General features: G+C 39.7%; 2 protein-coding genes and 1 long non-coding RNA gene across 5 annotated transcripts in view; all 3 read left to right on the top strand.

Moving 5' to 3' along the window:
- The window catches only part of LOC108261406 (NACHT, LRR and PYD domains-containing protein 12), a 263191-nt gene that overhangs the window by 23628 nt on the left and 211823 nt on the right, over nucleotides 1-27740 (top strand). The window lies entirely within an intron of this gene.
- On the top strand, nucleotides 15335-17634 carry LOC128629702 (uncharacterized). Its single transcript, XR_008394080.1, has 4 exons — nucleotides 15335-15414; nucleotides 15505-15637; nucleotides 16555-16608; nucleotides 16706-17634. It is a non-coding gene; the product is annotated as an uncharacterized LOC128629702 (long non-coding RNA).
- On the top strand, nucleotides 17772-21020 carry LOC128629640 (TBC1 domain family member 10A-like). The gene is made up of 3 exons (XM_053678431.1): nucleotides 17772-18331; nucleotides 18428-18582; nucleotides 18783-21020. The coding sequence occupies exons 2-3, from the start codon at nucleotides 18436-18438 to the stop codon at nucleotides 19299-19301; spliced, it is 666 nt and encodes a 221-aa protein (XP_053534406.1). The 5' UTR covers nucleotides 17772-18331; nucleotides 18428-18435; the 3' UTR covers nucleotides 19302-21020.

Raw genomic sequence — 27740 nt, 5'->3', positions numbered from 1 at the left:
TTAGAACCCGTCCCACATTTCCAGCAGTTTGGGAGCTGAATCATTAAACTTAAAGGGGCGGAGCAGAAACAAAGTCAAGAACAGGCAGAAGGTCGTACACAGGAGAAATCAACACACGTAACCAAATATCTGCTGTACAAAGCAACGGCACCGATCTGCCCCGGGGATGGAGACTGACGAGGCTTAAGTACACGTCCGGAAATGTACAGACAACTCATCCCAAAGCACGAGGCGGGAGCGGGCGTGTACGAGATGTGATCGTCCAATGGCAAGCCGGAACATGACGCGTCGCAGTGGACTGGGCTTAAAAGAGGAGGAGACAAGACACCCATCCCTCCCCCGACATAGACACACGAATGGAACATAGTACAAACAGAAATACAACTGAGGACGTATCAATGGTCAAGTATCAAATAAAATGTAAACGTGCATTGATGAAGTTAATGTTGTTAGTAATTGTTTATAAATTACCATGGTAACACGGAGCTCCAAGGTATAAAAATATGGAGTTTGTCATCAATCAAACAGTAACCAGTTTTAATACCTAAAAAGTTTACGTAGCAAAATTTAGCAAAGCGCTTTACAGTAAATTAAAATGTAAAATTAAACTAATGAAATGTTGTGCAGCACATGCTTATGTTAATGTTTGTTACATTATATAATCATATAAATAAATACTCCCAAAGTCACCAGAATTGAAAGCTTTGGTGCTGTTAAACATTTAGAGATTGAGGTTGTGGTGACTCAGTTCACTCAGTATATCTGGGTAAGACACAGTGAACGACTCACTGCTGGCATTCATGAAGAAGTCATAAACTCCACTGGAAAAATAAATAGGATCTAATAAAATCATGAGTGGAAATTATTGGTGTAAGTTTGATAGGATAGACTTCCTCCAAACGGGAACTATATCCTCCAGTCCACGCGGTGGCGGTAACGCGCCTAACAGCTGCGTCTCCGACCAGTAGAAATCACAGAAGAAGAAAAAGCTGCAGCGGGTATCTCCTGAGCAGTTGAGTTATTACACCGAACTAATCATCTCCAGATTAAATTATTTCTGACAGTTTTACAGTTAGATTTGATCCAGTTTAAACATAAAAGCTGGTTATTTTGTCTGTGTTTGAGGAATTAAAACTCCGTTCTGTTTTTAAACCCGAGGTAAGTTAAACGGAAGCTGTGTGGCCGAATCCAAAATTGATGTCATTTCCGGTTTAAGTGCACTACATTAGGGATGAAATAATGACGGTCTACACCCTACGTAGTGCACTATTTAACTCATGAGGAGAGATTTGTTATTCTGTTTTAGCGGCACTATTTAAGTATAACCTTACTTTATCCTAAAATCCATTGTTTGCTCCCTGCTTATAGCAACTAAAATAAACAACAGTGAGCATAAAAGTGGCTAAGTCATTTAGCAGCTAAAATAACTTTAGATTTCTGTAATGTTTTTAATGTATAAACTGCTAGACTGAGGTGAAGTTGGGTTAATATTGGACATTCACTGCACATTCGAGCTTCTCTCTTCTATTTCTCAAGAAATAAACACAAAAAGGACAAAATGTGTGTGTGTAGCTGGCGAGGTGACTAAAGAAATACTACGCGCATGCGCACGTAAGCATTCACGTCAACATCTCCGCCATATTGATGAGGGAAAGACCGCGCTGTAAACAAATACAAGTAAACGGAGGAGCTGTAGTTTTTTTCTGGATAATAATTTACACGATTTACCGGAGATGATAACGGCATCGTTTTCAAAAACTTGCCCTTTGAAACCCGTTTTCCAAAGTTTTCAGACCCCGAAACGCCGTCATCATGGAAACGAACAGCCAAACCGCATCAGAAGTTTTCGGTTTTTATTTGAAAACGTTGTGGTGTAAACGGCCCCTTAACAACTACAGCAAAATGCTGCTTTTATTGCTGAAGTCTTTCTGTAAACAAATAGAAATGAAATAGAATTTTTATTATTCGCACTATATTACACTCCATTCTTCTTCTCAAAGACAACTCTTTTTGAAAATAATCAAGATTTTTTTTTGTTAAAAAAATCAATTTCATGATGCAGCTTATTATTAGAGCTGCAACTATCGATTATTTTCACAATCGATTAATTGGTTGATTATTTTTTTCGATTAATCTGATGGGGGCGGGGCAAACTTTCAGTGCCTTTTTTTATTTAAAATAAAATCCACAAACTGAGTGTTACAAATATAAATTCAGACTAAAACTTTACACAGATGTTTGTCCAGAAAAGAAAAGAACCCAATACACACTAATATATATATATATATATATATATATATATATATATATATATATATATATATATATATATATAAAATTTAGGACTGTAGTTTAATTCGGTGCTTTTTGTGAATCCATAAAAAAAATAATGCATAAGTACTTATATAATATAAATGTAAACTAACTAAATAAGATAAATGTATATAAACATTTATAAATAGTTAGATAGATAGCATTATTTTTTATGGATGCACAAAAAGCACAGAATTAAACTCCAGTCCTAAATGAATAATAAAATCTCACTTTCACTGCACCTTGTGGTTTCTGTTCCTCGGTGTCTTTAGACATGATTTTACTTTTGATCATAATGTTTGAATTAGACATTACAGATCTTACTCGCGCTACACTCTGTATCAGCGCGTCTACACCGCGCGTGACCAGCAACGCAGTCTCGTTACTAACACTTTATTTTCAGTGCTTTTTGAACTGTCTCTCAGCCCTAAGTAGTTCCGCGGTATTTGTGTGGAATTGGGATGAACGTCTAGTTAAAGGGTTGATGTCTCGCTGGCGCAGTGATTTGTTCTTTAGGAGTGTTTTTCTCTTGAACAGCGCTCCGTGTGGAGACTTGAGGTAGTTCTGTAGTCACAGGTGCACAAATCAGTCACACAGCTCCAGCTCCACCTGCGCCTCTCGCAGGGAAACGGTTTCTGTGCACTGGCTCCGTCCCAAATCACCTTGTATGGAATCTCTATCTCTAGTGCACTAGGTGCGGTAGAGACTCCATTCGTTCAGACCGTGTGTAGTGTACCTAGATACGCAGTCGTGCAGGATTTGGGCACAGGCCACGCTAATGAAACATCATCCATTTCAAGTCAAGTTGCTATTGTTAAACATTTCACTAAAACCTGTATGGAAACGTTGCTGTTCAGTTGTTCTATAAGCGCAATTTCATCCAAATACAGTGGAGTGTAAAAGTTTGTACCCCCTTTTGGTTTCTTTTGGACGGAAGGGTGTTAAATTTTGCAGTGTTTAGGACATTCGACTGTAAGTAGAAGTTAATTTTATTATCAGACTCAGATATCCATGTTAATATTTTTAATACTGCTCATTAGTGTTAAATGACGATGATTTTGTGGTAAGTAAACCGATTTTGTGTTGATTTTGATGTATGTTTTGGATCACTGTCCTGCTGGAAGATCCAACCACGGCCCATTTTAATCTTTCTGGCAGAGGCAGTCAGGTTTTTATTTAATATCTGTTGATATTTGGTAGAGTCCATGATGCCATGTATCCTAATGAAATGTCCAGGTCCTCTGGCAGAAAAACAGCCCCAAAACATTAAAGATCCACCACCATATTTAACCGTGGACATGAGGTACTTTTCCATATGGCTACCTCTCTGTGTGCTTCAAAACCGCCTCTGGTGTTTATTACCAAAAAGCTCTATTTTGGCTTCATCTGACCATAGAACCCGATCCCATTTGAAGTTCCAGTAGTGTCTGGCAGACTGAAGACGCTCGAGTTTGTTTTTGGATGAGAGTAGAGGCTTTTTTCTTGAAACCCTTCCAAACAGCTTGTGGTGATGTAGGTGACTTCATATTGTAGTTTTGGAGACTTTCTGACCCCAAGACACAACTAATTTCTGCAGTTCTCCAGCTGTGATCCTTGGAGATGTTTTGTCCACTCGAACCGTCCTCTTCAGTGTGTTGAGACGATATAGACACGCGTCCAATTCCAGGATGATTCATAACATTTCCAGTTGACTGGAACTTCATAATTATTGCCCTGATGGTGGAAATGAGCATTTTCCATGCTTGTGCTATTTTCTTATAGACACTTCCCATTTTGTGAAGCTCAATAACCTTTTGCTGTATTTCACAGCTACAGTGGTGCTTGAAAGTTTGTGAACCCTTTAGAGTTTTCTATATTTCTACATAAATATACACAGGATTTGCAGACAAGTCCTAAAACTACTCAAAGAGAACCCATTTAAACAAACGTGACATATTATACTTGGTCATTTATTTATTGCAGAAAATAATCCAATATTACATATCTGGGAGTGGCAAAAGTATGTGAATCTTTTGCCTTTAGTATCTGGTCTGACCCCCTTGTGCAGCAATAACTGCAACTAATCATTTCCAGTAACTGTTGATTAGTCCTGCACATGGGCTTGGACATCGGTTTTGGCCATTCAAACCAATAACTTTATTGTTCTTTAACCATTCTTTGTTCTGGGCCATTGTCTTATTGCATGCCCCACTTTCTCTTGATTCAGTTCAGTTCCTGGGTTCATTCTTGTCCTGTGGTTGTGGAACTCATCACTACACTAATTATAATCTTTCAGATAGCTTGTAGATTTAGTACGTGTAGACCTTCTCAACTCAGGGTTTTCCATCCCAAGGAAAGTTTCTGACACAGCCACTTCAGAAGTTCCTCCCAGTTTTTGTTTGTGACTTTCCTCAGAGAATGAGGAACCTGAGTCTTTTGTAGAAGGCACTGGAATATCAACATCTGGCCGTGAAGTGTCTTACAACTCTGGTGCTGGTGCTACAGATGTTGCATTGTGCCTGTCTCTCACCTGATCAATATGTCAGTGCACTACTTGCCCACTTCCCAATGCTACTGTGCACCATACAGGACTTTTACTGAACTGTTCCTGGAATAAAAGTAGGTCCAGAGCTGAAGTTCCTAGTATACACTGGGTCACCCACCACAAGATATCTTTCCTTTGCATGTTGGTCATGGTACCATTTTTGTCTCAATTGTTTGTCTCAATGAGACCCAGTGTAGACCAGTTTCCTTCCACACAGCAGTTTAGCGGCTGATTTGCCAGTGGTCGACTGTGGCGTTGTTCGGTAACTGAACAGCACTCTGGCTAGCTTTTTCAATGGACTCTCCAGCACTCTCTTTCATCAGTGTTTTGAGTGTTTGAACGGCCCTTTCAGCAAGACCACTGGAAGATGCATGGTAGGGTGCTGTGCTTGTGTTTGATTCCGTTTCTTTCCATAAACTCTTGGAATTCAGCACTGGTAAAAAACAAAGAAACTGCTATGGTCTGACATCACTACTTCTGGTATCCTGTGTTGGCTAAAGGTTTGTCTTAAGCACTGAATGGTAACTGTGGATGTAGACTTGATTAACAGATAAGCCTCTATCCATTTTGAGAATGCCTCTACCACAACCAAGAACATTCTACCCATCCACGGTGAACCGTAATCAATGTGAATCCTTCTCCATGGCTGCTCTGGCAACTCCCATGCATGCAGTGGCGCGTTTGCCGGAGCGTTTCTGCTTTCCTGACAGACTGCACACGATTTGACCAATGCTTCCACCTCTGCATCCAAGTGTGGCAACCACATATAGCTACGCACCAGGCCTTTCATCCTGGTAATTCCCGGATGGGTTTCGTGTAGATGTCTTAGAAGAGCCGCACGCCGCGGATATGGAATCACTACGTGAGTCCCCCATAACACAAAGCTTCCCTGTATGCAGAGTTCATCCTATTTCCTTACATATTCGGGATGTCACGATACTAAAAATCTAGTCATCAGTACCAATACCACCAAAAGTACACGATGCTCAGTACCGTGGTGTGGTTTTTATTTAAAAAAAAAAAAAAAAAAAAGATAGAGAATTAAAAAAAATATATAAAATTAAAAACTCCTGGAGGACATCCTCCTCTGGCTGATACTGGCAGAGAGAGAGAGGGATATTTTAGTTCAAACAGTGTCTGACCATGACTAAGTGCTAAGGTGCACTCCTAAACGCACACACACCCCTTATACTCTGAATGCAAGCATTAGTTTAAATTCACTGATACGGTGTCAGGATAAAAAGATTTATTAAAAGCATGAACATGTGAATAATTATTAGTGACCTGAGGCTACATTTAGCTGACAGGACACGGGCTGAATGGCGATGCATGGTGGTCCATTAGGAGGTAGTTTATAACATTGCAGTGCGTTAGCGTTTAACAAATAACTGTATATCGCAAACATTACATGGAGCATAATGTTAGCTGATTTCACGGCTACAATGCCAGCTGTCTCAAGCATAATATAGGACCTGTCTTTCGACTGTAATCCTGTGGCATTAATTTTGTGACCTAAAAATACCTCTACTTCTCCCATGAACTCACACTTGCTCCTTCTTTGTCTCAGTCGACTCTTTTCTATCCTACTCAGTACCTCATCCAAGATCTGCAGATGTTCATTAGCCCCTGAGACTAAAATGTCATCCAGATAAACTGTGACGCGTGTGATGTCTTGCAGAATCCCTTCTATTGTGCGCTAGAAGATCGCTGGACTTGAAGCAACTCCAAATGGTGGCCTGTTGTAAGTACATAATCCCTTGTGCATGTTGATTGTAACGTACTTATTGGAATTTTTGTGCAGCATTATCTTCTGATGCGCATGGGTCATGTCCAGTTTGGAGAATTTTTCCTCCTGCCAACTGAGCAAATAAATCTTCTACCTTGGGAATTGGATACTGCTCCACACTAGAGCTGGATTTACTGCGAATTTATAATCCCTACAAATTGGGATAGAACGATCAGTTTCCTGACTGGAACAATGGGAGCTGCCCACTCTGCAAACTGCATTGGTTCAATGATCTTGTCTTCCACCAGCCTCTGGAGTTCTCCCTCTAGCAGTGGACCCAACTCTTCTTTGAACACCTCGGACTGTCTCTCCAATACGTTAGCCAACTTATGACCTGGTACATTTGCTACTGTATTTACCAGCTGAGGCAACAAATGATTTCCGTAGCACCCCCCCCCCCCCCCCCCCCTTGAATGTTGATCTTTACTGATGATCACTCCACTGCCTGCTTTAACTTCAAATACCACCTCCATGCTATTCACTTCAATGGTTTGTGTGATAGGAGCAGCCCTAGGTAAGTCAAACTAAACAGAACCCTTACCTTCACTACAGTGAGAGAGAGGCCTTTAGTTGCATAGATGTTACCCTGGCTCCTTTATGACCTTACAGACTACTACTTGTCTTGCTCTTGGAGTGATCTTTGTTGGTTGATATCTCCTGGGGAGGGTAATGATGGTCTTGAATTTCCTCCATTTGTGCACAATCTGTCTGTGATCAAATATTATCATTTTGTCTCGTTTGTTTAATTGGGATCTCTTGGTCTACTTTTAGGACTTGTGTAAAAATCTGATGTTTTGGGTCATCTTTATTCATATATATATATATATATATATATATATATATATATATATATATATATATATATATATATATATGTGTATATATATATATATATATATGTGTATATATATATATGTATATAAATTCTGAAGGGTTCATAAACCTTACCACTGAATATATCTTGGCCTCACTTATTGTTCTGAATGAGTAAGAGAATTTGGCTTATGTCCTGTTCCTAGTTTCCCAAGTGTACAAAAAAGTAAAATATCAAGAGGAATATACTTCAGATACATTTCTCATGGATTCATAGGGGTGCCAATAATTGTTGTACACTCATTTAACAAATATTCAAAAAGTATTTGATCCCCTGCTGATTTTGTACATTTGCCCACTGACAAAGAAATGATCAGTCTATAATTTTAATGGTAGATTTATTTGAACAGTGAGAGACAGAATAACAACAAAAAAATCCAGAAAAACGCATGTCAAAAATGTTATAAATTAATTTGCATTTTAATGAGGGAAATAAGTATTTGACGTTTCTTGTAGTTGGCCACCAGGTTTGCACACATCTCAGGAGGGATTTTGTCCCACTCCTCTTTGCAGATCTTCTCCAAATCATTAAGGTTTCGAGGCTGACGTTTGGCAACTCGAACCTTCAGCTCTCTCCACAGATTTTCTATGGGATTAAGGTCTGGAGACTGCCTAGGTCACTCCAGGACCTTAATGTGCTTCTTCTTGAGCCACTCCTTTGTTGCCTTGGCCGTGTGTTTTGGGTCATTGTCATGCTGGAATATCCATCCACGACCCATTTTCAATGCCCTGGCTGAGGGAAGGAGGTTCTCACCCAAGATTTGATGGTACATGGCCCTGTCCATCGCCCTTTGATGCGGTGAAGTTGTCCTGTCCCCTTAGCAGAAAAAAAACCCCAAAGCATAATGTTTCCACCTCCATGTTTGACGGTGGGGATGGTGTTCTTGGGGTGATAGGCAGCATTCCTCCTCCTCCAAACACGGCGAGTTGAGTTGATGCCAAAGAGCTCCATTTTGGTCTAATCTGACCTCAACACTTTCACCCAGTTGTCCTCTGAATCATTCAGATGTTCATTGGCAAACTTCAGACGGACATGTATATGTGCTTTCTTGAGCAGCGGACCTTGCGCGCACTGCAGGATTTCAGTCCTTCACGGCGTAGTGTGTTACCAATTGTTTTCTTGGTGACTATGGTCCCAGCTGCTTGAGATCATTGACAAGATCCTCCCGTGTAGTTCTGGGCTGATTCCGCACTGTTCTCATGATCAATGCAACTCCACGAGGTGAGATCTTGCATGGAGCCCCAGGCCGAGGGAGATTGACAGTTCTTTTGTGCTTCTTCCATTTGCGAATAATCGCACCAACTGTTGTCCCCTTCTCACCAAGCTGCTTGGCACTGGTCTTGTAGCCCATTCCAGACTTGTGTAGGTCTACAGTCTTGTCCCTGACATCCTTGGAGAGCTCTTTGGTCTTGGCCATGGTGGAGAGTTTGGAATCTGATTGATTGATTGCTTCTGTGGACAGGTGTCTTTTATACAGGTAACAAACTGATATTAGGAGCACTCCCTTTAAGAGTGTGCTCCTAATCTCAGCTCGTTACCTGTATAAAAGACAACTGGGAGCCAGAAATCTTTCTGATTGAGAGGGGGTCAAATACTTTTTTCCCTCATTAAAATGCAAATTAATTTATAAAATTTTTGACATGCGTTTTTCTGGATTTTTTTGTTGTTATTCTGTCTCTCACTGTTCAAATAAATCTACCATTAAAATTATAGACTGATCATTTCTTTGTCAGTGGGCAAACGTACAAAATCAGCAGGGGATCAAATACTTTTTTCCCTCGCTGTATATGTGTGTGTGTGTGTGTATGTATATATATATATATATATATATATATATATATATATATATATATATATATATATATATATATATATATAAATTCTGAAGGGTTCATAAACCTTCAAGCACCACTGAATATATCTTGGCCTCACTTATTGTAATGAATGAGTAGGAGAATTTGGCTTATGCATTACCTGTGTGAAACAGGAAGTCATGGTTGAACAATGTCCTGTTCCTAGTTACCCAAGTGTACAAAAAAGTAAAATATCAAGGGGAATATACTTCAAATACATTTCTCATGGATTCATAGGGGTGCCAATAATTGTTGTACACCCATTTAACAAATATTTTTTTATAAACTTGTGGTGTTTGCGATTGTTTATCCATGAGAGCAGAGTATTTTTGTGAATTTTTTTTTTTTGAACAAAAGGTTTTCTTCTTTGCTCATATTTACCAAGGGTGCCAATATTAGTGGAGGACACTGTACATGTCACTCTCAAGTGGAAACCTCATGACACACTGTTACTTTTCAGGAAATAAAAACCTGTCAACACTGTTACAGTTGGTATTTGTGGCTGTATATAAGGTCAAACACATCATCATATTAACATTTTACCAAAATGAAGCTCATTTAACCGCATGTTTATTCCTTACATAATACATATTAAACGCAAAGCATGTAGGGGTTCTACATGCATATAGTATTTGCACAATTAATAACCTATTCGAGTAATACATTGTCGTATAAAACTTGATTTTGTGTTTGTGTCTGCAGTGTCCAAAGCCCAGGCTGACCCCCCACCCCTTCAACCTTTGCAGCAATGCTGGCAGCACTATTTCCCAAAGACAACCTCTGGATATGACGCTGAGCACGTGCACTCAACTTCTTCTTTGGTCGACCATGGCGAGGCCTGTTCTGAGTGGAACCTGTCCTGTTAAACCGCTGTATGGTCTTGGCCACCGTGCTGCAGCTCGGTGTCAGGGTCTTGGTAATCTTCTTATAGCCTAGGCCATCTTTATGTAGAGCAACAATTCTTCTTTTCAGATCCTCAGAGAGTTCTTTGCCATGAGGTGCCATGTTGAACTTCCAGTGACCAGTATGAGGGAGTGTGAGAGCGATGACACCAAATTTAACACACCTGCTCCCCATTCACACCTGAGACCTTGTAACACTAACAAGTCACATGACACCGGGGAGGGAAAATGGCTAATTGGGCCCAATTTGGACATTTTCACTTAGGGGTGTACTCACTTTTGTTGCCAGCGGTTTAGACATTAATGGCTGTGTGTTGAGTTATTTTGAGGGGACGGCAAATTTACACTGTTACACAAGCTGTACACTCACTACTTTACATTGTAGCAAAGTGTCATTTCTTCAGTGTTGTCACATGAAAAGAAATCATCAAATATTTACAAAAATGTGAGGGGTGTACTCACTTTTTTGTGAAATACTGTACATCTTTTTATTTACTTTAATATTTATTCATAGTGTGTGTGTGTGTGTGTGTGTGTATATATATGAAATTAGTGTATATATGTTTATTTCATTAGAAAAAGTGCAGTACATTTTCATGGTACGGTCAGTACTGTTTATTTTTGTAATATAGTGAACTTAATTTTTCCACTGAGTGTTATATTTTCATTCAGTAGTAATCGGTTATTAATAGGTGCTACCCGACTTGGTTATCAGCGTCTGTAAGACCTACTGTCGATCAGCCTATAAAATAGATTAATGTGTATGACATGTTCTTCTTTAATTAATAAAGAAATGCACTTGTTGACAACTTGCTGTGGTATAAGGGGAATAAAACACTTCAGAATGTGCAGTTCTACCTTAGGGTGATAACGGTCACTCCACTTCATTGGATCGTTGACTGTTTTCCTATAACCGCATGTTTATTCCTTACATAAATTAAACACAAAGCATGTAGGGGTTCTACATGCATGTAGTATTTGTACAATCAATAACCTATTAGAGTAATACATTGTGGTATATAAACTGAATTTTGTGTTTATGTCTACAGTGTCCAAAGCCCGTGGTGGTGGAAGTGCATGACGTTTGTGGGGGAGCAGGTCTGTTGGGAGTGTTAAGTACCATCATCTCATACACTCAGCAAACAATATGGATGGAACTTTCCAGAGTTGTGGTGTCACTTTTCCTGCAAAGCTTTAACCATCAGAGAGTTATCTTTTACTGGGGTTTTTAGCTGCAGGAGACTGAATTACTAACAGTTTTTTTTGTGGATCTGATTTCTTCTTTCGCAGGAGTGGATCTAATCACAGCCTGTGATATTCGTCTGTGCACACAGGATGCCTGGTTTCAGGTGAAGGTATGAGGAACATTAACTTGCCATACATTGCTTGCTTACATGTTTACACCAAGATCTGTAAACAAGTTATTTTTGTCCATATGATCACGTATAGAGATAGTAAGTGATGAGAAGTTAAGAATGGGCTGATTGTTCTGACTTGTACAAGCCCCTTTGAAAGAGTTGACCACAAGGGGGCACACTCTGAACAATTATTTACATTTGCAGTTTGTTGAAGATTAAATAAACCACAGTGAGCATCAGATGTCTGGTTTTAATACAAAGTGGACTATTTTATGATATTACCATCTTGTCATTTATCAAAGAAGAGCTACAAAACCTGAAATTTGTTCATTTTTAGACAGAAAAATTCTGCAGTGTAGCTGTTCTAGTGGGCTTTCCCACTCGAAGTTTAGTCCAACACAGAGCAGTTTGCATGAAAAGTCGGTAATGTGACCGTCATAATGTGGACTGGGAAGTGTACTGCGGTACCGAACCCGAGACTACCTGTAGAAGGTGGTCCGAGTTCGGTCACACTGGAACTGTGAATGTGAATTGTCCCATGAATGTGAACGTAACTTGTATCCGGGTCCGCACTTGTTCAGGAAGTAGAGTAACCTGTGCTGAAGGTCAAAAGACAGAACAGTGGAAGTGAAATGATAGATGAACTTTTAATTACTTGCTTTATTTGCAGGTGCCTTGTACAGTAAGACAGGGTAACTAATACTCAAAAGCTTGTTTTGTGCGTTAACATGTACAGTAGATGTACATATTCTTTCTGGTGCTGTGTGACTGCAGAATGTAGTGCAGTTAACACAGTAAATTTCCTTGGATGCTCACTTTTAACTCGAGGAGGTCACAGTTTGCCCAGACATCTTTTATATAAATCCGTCAATCCGTCACCCACACGTCATTCTGGGGGACGAAGAGGAGGAAGCTGGACAGATAAATTTATTTATTTATTTATCATTGCTGTGTTTCCTCAATCGAGTGCAGAAAGGAGAAAAACAACACAACTGATTTAAAATAAAAATATAGAAAACAATCTAATGTAAGGTTCTGATCCGGTTTGCTTTCAGCAGGAAGGCTGTCCTCTTTCCTGTTGCTCTTTCTCTTCTATTAGTCCATTTGTCCAGTCTGAATCGGTTTGATTCGTTTCGAGACGATTCGGAGTCAAATAATTTTCTAGTGAGAGTCGCACACTTCCAAACGAACTAGACTGAGATGAGTATTTGATTCTCACTAGAAACTTATTCGACTCTGAATCAACTCGAAATGAATCAGTCAAACTGATTCAGACTCTATAAAAGGACTATGAGATGTGATTAAGATATATATTCCAATGTTTTCCTTTACAATTCCACTGTGTGTCTGTGTGTGTGTGTGTGTGCACGCGTGTGTGTGTGTGTGTGCGTGTGTGTGTATGTGTGTGTGTGTGCGCGCGCACGTGTGTTTTTCAGGAGAACGAGAAACTCTGACACAAGAGTACATCCTGACCATTGATACTGTGTACACATCAACATACACACACGTCTCCATGCTGGACATCTCAGGAGCTTTCACACAGTGCTAGGAATATCCCGGGACAGAGAAACGCACCTCCTAAGGGAGCGAGTTTAGCGTCAACCAGTGAAATTTGCTGTAGCATGAACACTTCGCCTCTGTGAGCTTCACTCTCCGTCAGGTTCACTGTAATTAGACATAAAATGTACATAATGTTTATTTTTCATACATTTAGGATTTAATGGGTTTTTTTTTTTTTTTTTTTTTTACTCTTCGAGGAACAGAAATGATCTTTTGAGGCAGCTTCATCACTACCTGCTCCGTTTGACTCAAAAACATAACGACCGGTTTCAAAAAGTCACGATGTCTTCAGTTCATGTGATTTTACTGTTGAATTTAAACAGGAAATGTGAAATATTTTTGTTCCTTTGTTTCCTCTACTGTCTTTTTGCTGTGATCTTGAACACAGTTGTAATTTTTAAAAAAATAATAAATAAATGATCATTCTAGTTCTCCCACTTTCCTTGTCCTAATTGTCCTGTATCTGTTAAATCCGTTTCATCTCTGGTCTTTCTGTATGTATGAACACTTGTAGAAATGACTTGTAGTCCATATTTTTAAATGATTCATGATTTTGAATTTAAATAAAGATATTCTTTAATTCTGTATTTTGTCATTTAATTCTCATTAGAAATCAGAAGATCAGATTAAAGCCATGGCTTCTTTACCTGCCGAAGCTGTAAAACTTTCAATAAACCAGTTAATAGATCAGCTGGATAAATGTAGATTTTTATTTACTGATTAGATGTATTGATGGTGTTGATAGATTATTTGAAGATTTGTATTGTTCTTGGACAGAATCATTCAGATAAATATTTTTTTTAAAAATACTTGATAAATAGTTGATGTGAGTATTGGCTTCTAAGTTGGGTTTTAAATGTTTTTGGGTAATAGGCTAAATTCGAGCCAACACATATTGTCACTACATGATGCGGAAATACTAGTTCATGCATTCGTCACCTCTAGATTAGATTACTGTAATGCCATACTGTCTGGATGTTCCAGTAGGAATATAAATAAGCTCCAGTTAGTCCAGAATGCAGCTGCTAGAGTCCTAACTAGAACCAGAAGATACGACCATATCACACCGATATTATCAATACTGCATTGGCTCCCAGTAAAATCTCGCATTAACTATAAAATACTATTATTAACCTATAAAGCACTAAATGGTCTCGCGCCACAATATCTAAGCGAACTTTTGGTTTTATATGATCCGCCACGCCTACTTAGATCAAAAGATGCAGGCTATCTGACGGTACCTCGAATAGTGAAGGCTACAGCAGGGGGAAGAGCTTTCTCCCTCTCTCCTTTCGCCGAGCCCCACACGAATTTATGGAGATACTAGAGATCCAGATCCTTTCTGCCTCTGGACGGAGCTCAAATCTTCTTTAATTCCAGACTGCTGGGACTACGGCTGCTCTTAACGCCATACAGACTTCATATAAATCCATAATGAACTTTTTCACACTAACTGTTGTTACCCAGATGAGGATGGGTTCCCTTCTGAGTCGGGTTCCTCTCAAGGTTTCTTCCTCTTAAAACATCTTAGGGAGTTTTTCCTTGCCACCGTCGCCACTCAGTGGCTTGCTCAGTTGGGATAAATTCACACCTTTAATATCTGTATACCGTGCTGATATTTCTGTAAAGCTGCTTTGAGACAATGTCTATTGTAAAAAGCGCTATACAAATAAAATTGAATTGAATTGAATTGAAATTCATATCCTAAATGTTGCAAGTGATTAATCTGATCATTTTATTCACCTGTTTAATTATTACTTTCTAAATAATAAACAAATTAATGTTCTGGATTCATGAGGAATGTTTACATTTTGTGTCCAAACTCAAAAGTTTAAACAAAGTGTATATTTATGATAATAAAGCACAAAGAACGTGAAACCTCAGCACGACTACAATCATCGATGAATTAAATATTAATTAAAAAAATAAACAAGAGTAAGATGAAGTATATTTTTAATTAAAATGTAATTAGAAAGGAGCACTTTTAAAGTGGATTTGATTTAAAATAATGATAAAGCTGTTTTTTATGTATTTGTATATCTTATCCTCTATCGTGTTTAAGAAGAAGAGAATAATTAAGCTTTTTATGAAATAATATTTGGGTTTATTTTATTTTCTCCTCACAGATTCAAATTTACGTCAACGTCCCTTACGTTGGTGACGTCACCGCGAGCGCGAGAAGTCGAAGTGAGGAGCAGAAAGCGTTGTTAGTGTTAGTTCTGGCCCGTTTGGACCCAAATTAAAGTGAGTTTATTCGGTTCTGTGTAACCGAACCCGTTCTGTTCTGTATTGTGTGTATGTGTGTAGTTAACGGTGTTAACACCTGTGTTTCAGGTGTATCAGTATGAAGCAGGCGGTGACGGCGCACTGATTCACTGTCGGAGCTCGGTTCACTAATGACCGAATCACCGAGGAACCGACCAAAGATAACTCACCCGCACGGAGAAGAAGAACAAGAGGAGTAGAAGTGAGAAATAACATTTTATAACTTTTTTTTTTATTCACTCCTCTGCTTCAATATTAATGTTAATATTGTACAAATATGCTAGCGGTACTAGCTTTTGAGGAGGCAGTCCAGTCCACGCATGCGCAGTGTGAGCAAGCTAATCGAAATGAGATTAGCAAATAGGTCGATGTTATTTTTGATTCTATTTAAAACGATGAATTCACTGTCAATAACTGCCCAGTCTGAGAATATTGTATGATTTACTTTTATAAGTGGACGTGGCTGAACGACATTTAGCTTCACTGGCTAATTAGAGCTCTTTTACTAGTTTAATGGTTGAGTCATCCGGCTTCGCGCATGCGCAGTGTGGGTTAAGACGCTATAGTTCTCTTCTTTTGAATTATTATTATTATTATTATTATTATTATTATTATTATTATTATTATTATTATTATTATTGAGACCATTTGGGATGAATTTGGAGCATGTCGGGGGTTTGAGTGACCCCAGAATGACCTATAAATATTCTTTTAATATCTCCAGAACTGAAGCAGCACAAACGAAAATTTTTACGGCACAAACCAGCACAAACTATTCTGCCGATGTTTTGTGTTGGTGGGGGGGCAACTTCACGCAGGTTGTGTGTGTGTGCGTGTGTGTGTGTGTGTGCGTGTGTGTGTGTGTGTATGCTCTTGAAATATCCAGGTGTTGGATGGTCAAGTGTGTAGTGTACAGATAGAGTGCACAATTTAAGAAATAGGAACCAGTCAGAGAGAGGACATCATAATAAGAACAGAAAGCACTGACCAAATAAGGAAATAGATTAAACTGGTACATGGCGTATGGGAGGCAGGAGATCGTGACAGTTATGTTGAATTATAACGTGTTGGATTATAGAAATAAATAAAGTGGTACTGATGTGTGTGTGCGTGTTTTAGGATGAGCTGGAGTGGGGCAAAGAGAACTGCATTCAGATCAAACGGATACAAGAGGTTATGACTCTCACTCACTCACTCACTCGCACACATCTATACACACACTTCTTGACACAGATCCCTAACTATCATTTCTGGTGTGTGTGTGTTACAGGTGGCCGAGTTGTTTGAGGATCTGAAGAATTGAGTGTTACAATTCAGCATGCACATCAGCGAAACTTCTCCCTCTGACTACACCAGCGTGCACACAGAAATTCATAGTGCAGGTAACACACACACACACACACACGAGTAGAGCAGGTGTAGTTTAACAGCATATGTGTATAAAGAGGCTTTTTTCTTCAGGTCAAAATATATACAGCAGGGGTGCCCGATATGTTGATCGCGATCGACTGGTTGATCGCAAAGGAAGTGCAGGTAGATCGCCATAAAAAAAAAGATGTTAGTTGACGTACAGGGCAGCCAGTCTGAGATCTCGTCTTTTCTCTCACCACGCGTGTGCGATCAAGTGCGCCAGTGCTAAAGGCTAGCGAGTGAAATCGCGGGGAGAGGACATTTTTCAGTCTTTTAAAGACTTCATTGACAAAACCCAGCTCCAGTGTGCAAATTGATATCAGTCAATGGTTGAGCGGTGCAAATGGATTCATTGCCAAGTGCAGGGAAGACGATGCTTTCCCTGACTTCCTTAACTACCACTGCATAATACACCAACAAGCCTTATGTGCAAGAGTGCTAGACATGAAAGAGATCATGGATGTAGCAACAAAGATCACCTGTTCTATACGTGCTAGATCACTTCAAAGACGGCTGCGCATCTGGAGAAGGCAGACTGCGACCAATCAGCTCCTGCTACACACTGACGTGAGATGGCTTAGTAGGGGTAAATTCCTGCAGAGATTTCGAGAGCTCTGTCCGGAGATAAGCGAGTTTCCTTTTGCTGTTAAACATGCAGAATACACCCAGGTCAATGATGATCAGTGGCTGCTGGACTTTTTTTAACCGAGCATTTTTAACCGATCTGACCAGCTTAGCTACTCAGCTACTGTCCGGACTATGCAACCCTGGCTGATTCTATTCAGTGCACGTCGTCAGAGTAAGGTGAAATGAGAAACCGGACTGAATGCACATTTTTAAAACGGCTATAGTTATGTATCTGTGGATTGCAGGTGTGAAAAAGTGAAAAGCTGAAATCTGACTGAAGCGAATGTAGTTCAGTTCAGTCTGAAGTTCTAGAGGAAACTTTCGCACTCGGTAATTTCGTTTTGTAACGCCACACAGATCATAAGGTCTGTTAGAAATTATATATCGGAGCTTCAAACCCCAGCCTACTCCGCTGTACGAGGCGACTCAACACCGCCATCTTGTGTTTGTGTGTATGTGTTGCTGTGTTCATGAGGCAGTTTTGCTTAGTGTTTTCTTTAAGGTTTAATGTTCTATATTATTGTGTGTGTGTGTTTATGTATTTTAGTGTGAGCTGTAGTTTTGTTTTGTAATTTTACGTGTTTTGTTTGCACAATGTATTATTAGAAACAGGGCTTCTCTGTGTAAGAGAACAGTTGTTTTGTATTTTTAACAGCAAGTTATATCACTTATTGTGAACCGTTATGTGTGCAGGAGGCGGTTCAGCTGGACGGAGAGATCCTGCATGCGCTGTGAAGCGAGTGTGTTCTGTGGCGTATCGGCACCTGGACAAGCACAAGATCGAGCCGGTGCTCTACATGATGGAGTGGTTCATGTGCGCCTTCTCCAGAACTCTGCCCTGGGCCTCAGTCCTCCGAGTGTGGGACATGTTCTTGTGTGACGGTCAGACACAAACACACACTTGTCCTTCTTTTCTTTATGTGTTGATTCTCTCTCTCGTTCTTTCTTTGTGAAGGAGTGAAAATGATATTCTGTGTAGGCTTGGTGGTGTTGACGTCTATGCTGGGTACTCGGGATAAGCTCAAGGCCTGTCCGGGTCAGTATGAGACCATGGAGGTCCTCAGAGCGATTGAGCCTAGATACATGCAGGAGGGCTTCTTAGTGCTCCAGGTAACACAACAGAGAGGAGGAGGAGGAGGATGATGGGTCTCTCTCTACTGTAACATTTCCTGTCATTACTGTAACTATGCGAGTCCATGCCATGGTGATCAAGCATGTTTTATCCATCATCACCTTCGTATTTCTACAAAATTAGCATTCATAAATATTTATCATCGTCTTTTACATGTACATGTACATGTACATTGTAGGTTCTGGAGTTGCAGGTATTGGCACAGGACGTGGAACGTGAGCAACGCACGCAGCTGAAGCGCTGGAAGAAGAAGCGCGGCGAGCCCGGCCCCAAACTCCCTCAGAGAATGCACAGTGCTCGCGCCATCATGGCCACCGAGCCTCATACACACCAAGACCTCCGCCAGAAACCCACCATTATGGTCCAGTACCCATCGGTCCCTGAGGAGAAGTCCGAGCTGAACCTCAGAAAGAAGAGAGGGAGCCTGAAGAAAAACCAAGCCCTCAGTCCTAACCCCTACGCGCTACCTGGCGAGTCTAAACCTAGTCAGATATTGGACATACAGCTTCTGAACCAGGAAAATCTCAATCTTGTACTTCCAAATCCACCATCGCATCCACCACGGCCCCCTACAATGCAGGAAAATCAGGTCAAAGAAACAAGCACTTCTACAGAGCGACTCGTGGAGCGTCCTCGAATTCCTCCATCGATAAGAAACCGGGGGAATCTATCCCACTGCAACATCTATCCCTCCTAACTGCTCCTGTACACGGATCACCTTCAGCGTGGCGTCCTCACCTGCTGAAATGTCCTCCTGTCCAATCCAGAGAACCTGACCATGATGAGCTCCCTAATAATACATAAAACTCAGCCACCATTTTGGATCCATCTACAGACTCAAGCCCTCTGCTAACGCACAACGCACCTGCCACCCACGACTCGCCTGCTGCTCCCGAGTACAAAAACAACACTCATTGATTTATTATTTTTTTATTATGCGTGTTAAACAGTGTGATACGTTGAGGAATTGATTATTGGCACACGTCTACTGAATAGCAAGGATCGTTAAGTCTTTAACGTGTTATAGTTTACACCGGAGGAACTGCAAACAATCTGAGAGAGGGAGAAACCCGTCAGCTACTAGAGGGCACACTTGCTCCAAAAATGTACACACACTCCACAAAAACTCTGCAGTGCCTGAGGAGTGTTTACTCGCTCCAGTCTTCAGAAGGGAAACTACCTACAGATTCACTTTTGAAAGACTTTCACAGGCATCACAAACATTTGTTTATATTACACTCGTATCAATTTGGCAGATTTTTTTCTTCTTAATCCGAAGCAACCACCACTTCTTTGTGTTTGTATTTCACAAATTTCCTTACCACATCTTACAAGAGCTGCACGACAATCACAACAATCCTGTACAATAGGCACAGCCTTTTCATTAACACAATCTCAGTGAAATATCCTCTGTCTGTATACTTTACGCGCAAACAAAACAACTCAAGCTGAGAACTTCATTGCTGATTCACTTTATACCACACCGCCTTCTAATATAGATCTGATCTATATCATATATACGTGTACCTTAGATAACGCCTCTCTGAACGCCATGGTGGGACGTTCCCGAGCTGAAGTACTGTACAAGTCCTAAGCATTAGATCACCCCAATTACTCTTGTATACTCTTTCCATACCATCGTGATCTTTGCCTGACGAAGCCATACACAAATCATAATTGACATTTGGGGCCTAATTCTAAAATCACCACATACCAAATGCACAACCGTTTTGTCTTGCTGCCATCACAAAATAAAAATGTTTAAACCTTAAGTAACAGAGTCACAGAGGGTGTATATATTTTTCACACTACATGAAGTTTGGGGATCCTTATAGACTGTGGAACAGAAGTGTACTCAGTGTGTCTCCACCGTTTTATTTCATATTGGAGTACAACCATTTTTCTTTTTTACCATTAAGGATGAAACACTTGTTTCTTTTAAAACACCATCTTTAAATGTTTTTCTACCTCCTAACTAAAACCTCGGACTTAAGACAGGATCTTTGGAGCTGTTGACGCCCTGCTCAGGGTTAAACAACAACGTCTTTACATTACCCTCATTAATAAATTGTCAATCTATCCTCTTGGTTTTTTTATTTTTTTTTTGGAGCAAAAGTCAGGTCCTCTCTCATTTCAACAGGTCCTCTTGTTGGTGAATACACAGCAATCTTCTAAGGGTATTAGGATTTCTCGGAGCAGACATTGTAGCAGATAGTTGCAGAGTTTCTTCTGTGTTTTAACCACAACGTCTTAACCATTATTTTAACACTGAGACACACGACTCCCTTTAATTCGTTAACAAACACATTTGTAAGAATTCTGGTCAGCAAAACCCCCAAAAGAACACCTGTGTCTCTCTCTCTCACACCCACCCCCGCACACCCACATGGTCATCAGAGATCATAAATGTACTGCTGGGACATGGGATGTCAAAGCATAGACGAAAGCTTATGTATTTAGTGATAGTTCTGTGTAAGTATCCTCGTTGGCGAACCATTTTCTGAAATCTTGTTTATAGTTTAAACAAAATGCACGACTCTTTTAAAACACCGTCTTTAAAAAAAAAATTTCACCCTTAAAATAACCTGGTTAGCAGGTAGGATATGTAATACATATTTTCATTTTCTTCAGACATATTGTCACTTCAGTCTCCACAATGAATAACACTGGTTTTGACCTTTCTTTCAGTAAAAGAGAACAACGACATCATACAGCCTTGAAGGACTGTAGAAATGTTTATTTTACATCCTAAAGGGTTAGGTTTAGAAGGCATGTAATACGCGCGTTTCTTATAAAACACCGTCTTTAACACGTTTACCTCCTAAAGGGACCTATTTAGAAGGTATGTAAAAACTTTTCTTTTTTTTTTTCTTTTTTTTTTTAAAACATTTCTTCAGGTATATCAATGTTTTAGAGTATTTATTTCAGTAAATTTTTATTCAAAGTCATTTGACTTTGAATGTCACATTCAACCATCATGTATTTTCTAACAGCGGAGAGATACAAAACAAACCCCCACAATCTAAATTTAATGTGTGGTAGATAAAAATTCTAATTTATTGAATTAATTAAATATTTAAAGTTGTACACATTATTTTGATGAGTTGTGTTGACATAATAATGTTGATAATTACATCAACTTAATGCAGAAATTACACACAATATTAATTGATTTAAAACAAAATTTACGTTGTAGTACATTTACATTTATTCATTTAACAGAGTGTTAGAGGACCTGTAGACTGAACAAATACAAAGGACATTACAATGTGAGTATCATTTCACTTACAATTAAATTCTACTAAAGCAATGAATTTGGGGCGTGTTCTCAATAGTGATATGACCAATAGTGGACTCGTGTATAGGCTACACCTGCTAATACGTTTGATGGACTATTTTGCACTGCTACACGTAGCTAATGCTAGTCATATTTAGCAGTGTAATTTTAATATCTACTCTTTAGTTTACCGTAGCAGTGGATAAGAAGGAAAAAGTTTCATTTGACAAATCTGCTCTTCTAGAGAGGGCTTTTCATTTGTGCTATAGGAAAGATAAGCATGATTACAATTCTGCTTATTCATGTAAACCTCAACTACATTGTGTAATCTAATTTCATGTATTGATACATCTATTTTATCTTTTAAAATCTTTTGTCATTCGCACACGTAGCCTTCGAGCTCCACAGCCTTTGGACTGTGGATAGTAGATAAAAGTAGTAGACACAATGTGCAATATGTGCAATTTTCAGTAGGTCATATAATAATAATAATGAGTCTTTATTGATCACATATACATTACAGCACAGTGAAATTCTTTTCTTTGCATATCCCAGGTTGTTAGGAAGTTGGGGTCAGAGCACAGGGTCAGCCATGATACAGCGCCCCTGGAGTAGAGAGGGTTAAGGAGCTTGATCAAGGCCCAACAGTGGCAGTGATGCCCCCATCTTGAATCATATTATCGTAAATACTTAAATGTGCAGTCATTTGTTTCTTTTTTTCACTTTTTTATTCAATTCCTGCTTATTCAGGCTCAGAGTCATGTAGGCTGCATTGAATTTTATTTTCAATTCCCTCATCTCTTTTTCAGTGACTTTATCACTAGCACGTTGCACTGCTGTCACGATTGGGGTGGCACGAGGGGCAGACCTAGCAATGACACAATCCCTGGCGTTCTCATGTTTTGTACTGTCTGCATGCTTCTTTACGGTTTCTTTTTTTAAATGACTCGAACTGGTAATGAACTCTGTTTTACCAGCAATATCTTGTCCTGCTTTAGCACAAAAGGTGCAGTACATTTTCCCTTTGTCATAACGTAACCAGTCGAACTCTTGGACGGGAGAAAACTCAACTCGCTGCGCTTGGCAGTCATCATCTGTAAAAGATTGCACAGCGATTGAAACGGGCTGGGATGACTCAAATGTCACTTGAGAACTTTCACTGGTCGAGTTGGTCTCAACATCGTGGGCATCTGATGTAGAGGAGGCAGGGTTTGGACAGGCAGGGGATGAGGAAAAAGTCTGATATTTTTCTTGTCAGCTGACTAACGTTAGTTAACTACGCAGTTAGCTAGCCTACATATAACGGATAAATTCACATTCTAACAAACTAAACCACATCAAACTAAATTAAACACCTTTAATAAAAAGGCTCAGGCAGGGTTAGGTTAAGGGATGACTCAACCCAACACTCATTGGTGTGGGAGGTGGCACAGGCACAAAACCTTGTCCTTCATTCTGTATATATTTCTCTATATGTATTTAACATTCTATGAGAAAATATCAGTTGTATAAAAAAAAAAATGGAAAAGAAATTATATATATATTTGTAATCTATATATTGTGTTAAAAATGAATTCTGCCACTTTAAAAAAAAAAAGAATTTTCATGAATCTCATGAAAATGAATCACATGTAAATGAATCACATGAAAATGTATCACTTGAATATGAATCTCATGAAAATGAATCATACGTAAATGAATCACATGTAAATGAACCATATGAAAATGAATAAATAAATTAAAGACTTTAAAAAAAAATCTGTCTAAATGTAAGACGTTTTAGGTGAGGTTAACTATTGGGGGTTGGAGGATCAGTTTAGAGAACATATTATTTGTTTCTGATGGTTAAGTTCAGGGTTAGGGTTGGCCCCTAAGTTTCAACATTGGAAAAAGGAGTTTTTATTGGTTAAAAATTAGGTGATTAGAGTTTATTGTTTGGGTAAGCCCCTAGATTTCAAGATAAAAAATGGTTTTAATGGTTGGAATAGAAGTTCTAATTGGGTTTAAGGGTACTGGATCTATGTTCCCCATCCATATTGTCCAACTTGTACAGATGAAATTTAATCTGGCCCAAATTTAGGGCCGAACCAGGAAAAAGTTCCATTAATTTTGTCCATGTTCCCTCTCAGATCCTTCTTCCTATTGATTACTCCCCTCCCCCCTGAGAAGAAATGCCTTTCTCTCTATTAATATATACCCCCACACACATTTTATATATAATATTATATTATATTAATATTTTTGTGTCACGATATGGAGGTTGAGACGGATGCAAGTGCAGATTTTTCAAGTTTAATGAAGAACTAAACAAAATACAAAAGACACTGACATTGGGGCACATCACTGTGGCAAAGACTAAACATAAACCAAAGAGAAAAACACAGCACCAGGGACAAAGGTAAAGAAAGACAAACGTGAGACAAAGAGTGCAGTGAAAACTGGCTAAATACACAAGTGCTTACCAGGAATGTGATCCAGGTGCAGGTGGTCATGTGACTGTGATGCAGTGGCTGCTGGGAACTGTAGTTCAGATTTCCTTCTCTGATTACATGACATAATGGTGTATGGTGTAATATGTGGTAATGTACGGGTATTACTCTGTGCGTGTGTGTGTGTTTATACAGAGGCTGAATGTGTTGGCCACTCTGGTTCAGGGTAACTTACCCAAAATACATCAGAGCATCATCACAGCTCTCATTACTGTGGATGTCCACGCCAGAGACATCGTCACCGAGCTCGTCAATGAAAGGGTACAGACGGCTACACGCCTTCTCTTCAGAGCGAAGGGAATCATGGGTGTGGTCAGATCTGATTGGTCATAAGCTGTTAATAAATCTTTTAAAAATAACTGCAGCTCTGACAGCAGTGCATATGCAGATCAGTTCCCAGGTTTATACAGTATGAACGCACTCATTATAAACTATCCATGCTATATCGTCAGTGAGAATGCCCAATTCGTATACAATGAGATCGTATATATATATCACATGTCATTTTGTATGTGTTCACGTAGGTGGACTCGAGCAGTAACTTTGAGTGGCAGAAGCAGCTGTGCTAATACTGGGACGTGGATCTGGATAAGTGCGTGGCCAGAATGGCTCTGTATCAGTACGTCTACGGATATGAGTACCTGGGAGCCTGCCTGCGTCTGGTCATCATCCCGCTCACAGTAAAGACGTGTTAACAATACATTAAGAATTCATAATGTAGTGTAGTGCATGTTATTATAATAATATTTATTTAAATACTATGCATAATGCATTACGGAGGCTTTATAACATGCTTCGAATGCGTTTATCGCTCATTATAGGCGTGAAAGTGTGAAGTCTTAAAGATACGTTCGTGTGTGACCTTTCCATCAGGAACGCGTTTAATGTAAAAAAAAAAACTTCTTGGAAATGACATGCTTGTGCTTGTTTGTGATGGTTTTTAGGACCGGTGCTACCTGTGTCTGATGGGTAACACCTCGAATAACATGTGTGTAGAAGGTGTGAGCTTGATCCTTTCACCGTTAGCCAGACAGAGCGTCTTGTTGTTGTCCAACACGGAGGTAATTTTCTCAATCCACAGGCACGTCCACAGGTACGTCACTCACCACCCACTTGTGCGTGTCGGCGGTGTCACTGCCGAGGGACGTTTGATGGCACTCCGCTCCAGTGTGAGAGGGTCGTCTTCACCATACAGCTCGTCCATGCTCACTGACTGTGGGTTGAGCACTTCGGTCTCGATGGGCTTGTAGAAGGGATTCACCTCGCAGCCCTCTGTCTCATGGAGGGTGCGCAGTGCGTCAGCGAGGGCACGGTAAGCTGTGGTCTTACCGCCTCTTGTAGGGCCCACCAGCAAGACGCCCTGGTGCACCAGCATGGTCTCGTACAGCTGGATCACCTTGGCGGTCATGCTGGAGACGGGCTGCAGGGAGCGGGCGCATAGAGCTGCCTCGATGTTCAACTGAAGCACGCCGTAGTCGTGCTCGGGGACGCTCACACCAGGAAAGAGGTCCGACTGAATACCGCTAAACGCACACAAGAAAGATTGGATTGACTCGATTGACACTAGGTTCAAGATTTTCAGATTATGGATGTTCAGATGTTCCAGGATTCTTTACTTTTCATCTAGTATAACATTACAAGGTGCTAATGTTATATACTTTAAATGCTTTAAAAAAAAAAAAAGAGAAAAGTTATATAGTATATGATTACAGCTTTTTAGTTGCAAAGAATTTGCAAATGTCAGTTAATTGTATTTCCTAATTTGTCCTGGAATTTCCTCCTAGTGCCTGATTCCAGTGATCCTGTGATAATGACCTTTGATACTCCATATGTAAGCTTTGGCGTTCTTTACTATTTATCAGTTTATTTTATTTTAAGTTCTGCGTCATCCTTGTAACTTGGATTAACCCCTGAATGTCTGGCTAGAACGTTCTGGAACTGGGAGCTAATGCTAAATTTAATGTTCTGTTAGAAAAGACAGCTTGATGTGTGGTTTCATTAAATTCATTCGATTTAAATATCTTGTCTTTCTAAGAAAAACTGCTGATTAAGCAATGCACTATACCATATTCATGAGAAAGTAGAATTTTTTATTTGTTATTTGACGTTTGTGTAAATTCAATACGTCGTTTTCAGCTAGTGATTAAAGAATTGGTTCATGAGTCATCTTTGTCAGATATGCTGGTGGCGCTTTCTGATTTTAGTCACTTAAACATTCAAAAGAGTTATTTGTGTGTGGAACAGTGTTGCATTGCACCCGTGAATACCTGCAACCTGGAATGGAAAATAACATTTATTTTGTTCCAACACTTTTTTGTTGTTGTTGCTCCAAAACTGAAAAGTGTTACAATGGAAGCAGAAGTAAGTGTAGCTTCTTAAATTGTGTAGTGAAACGCAGTGTTTTTCAATCTTTTTTGAGCCATGGCACATTTTTTACATTGGAAAAATCTTGTGGCACACCACCAACCAAAAATGTTACAGAATGACACTCTGTAGCCTAATACAGTATATATAATTACAATATAGTTTCTCAATTTATTTATACTCACTCAATGTGAAACCTGGGCCTGTTTAGATGAACACAAAGCCGAATGACAACTTCTCCTCAAGAGTTTTCAGATGTTTACCTATTACCTCGCACAGTGCAGCAGGGTGATCTTGCCGTTCCTCTGTGAGTGGGAACATCTCAAGGTTGGCACTTTGCACATGTTGTTGCCAGAGGTGCACCTTTAAATGGAATCCATTTATTTTATCCATGCTTGTAAGCAGGTTCTCATTTCGGCCTTGCAACCGTGTGTTCGGTTCATTCATATGATGAAATATATCTGCCAGGTATGCCAGCTTTGCACACCACTCATCACTTGCAAACAGATTTGAGTAATCAGACCTCTCATTTGTCAGAAACACTTTAAGTTCCTCCCACAGCTCATACACACGGGCCAGCAACTTGTCACGCTACAACCATCGGACCGCCGCATGGAGCAATAAGGCTTTATGCTCCGCTCACATTTCCTCACGCAAAGATGCAAATATACCTTTTCAATGGTCGTGTCTTTACAAAGTTCCCTATGCGCACAACATCATCCAACACAGGAACTAGTTCTGCTGGTAAAGTCTTTGCAACGAAGGCCTCACGGTGCAGAAAACAGTGTGTAACAATAAGATCTGGGTTTCTTTCCTTCACTCTGCTAACGAAGCCTTAGGTGTGCCCGACCATGGCTGCAGCTCATCAGTGCAAACACTTGTGCAATTTTCCCACGTAAGTCCTCCCTGGTCAAGATATTCCGATTTGACCCAAAAAATTTCCTCTCCTGTTGTTTTTTCTGGCAGTGCCTTACAAAATAGGAAGTTTTCTCTAATGTCATCTCAT

The sequence above is a fragment of the Ictalurus punctatus genome, unplaced genomic scaffold, assembly GCF_001660625.3.
Source record: "Ictalurus punctatus breed USDA103 unplaced genomic scaffold, Coco_2.0 Super-Scaffold_100, whole genome shotgun sequence".
Classification (NCBI taxonomy): Eukaryota; Metazoa; Chordata; class Actinopteri; order Siluriformes; family Ictaluridae; genus Ictalurus; species Ictalurus punctatus.
Note: the sequence above shows the minus strand (reverse complement) of the source record. Positions and strands in the feature narration are given on the sequence as shown.

Bases quoted from the DNA above. Each gene is read 5' to 3' on its own strand.
- LOC128629640 (XM_053678431.1), top strand. From the start codon at position 18,436: ATGATATTCTGTGTAGGCTTGGTGGTGTTGACGTCTATGCTGGGTACT. The intron at 18,583-18,782 runs GTAACACAACAG...TGTACATTGTAG, and splicing joins AGGGCTTCTTAGTGCTCCAG to GTTCTGGAGTTGCAGGTATT.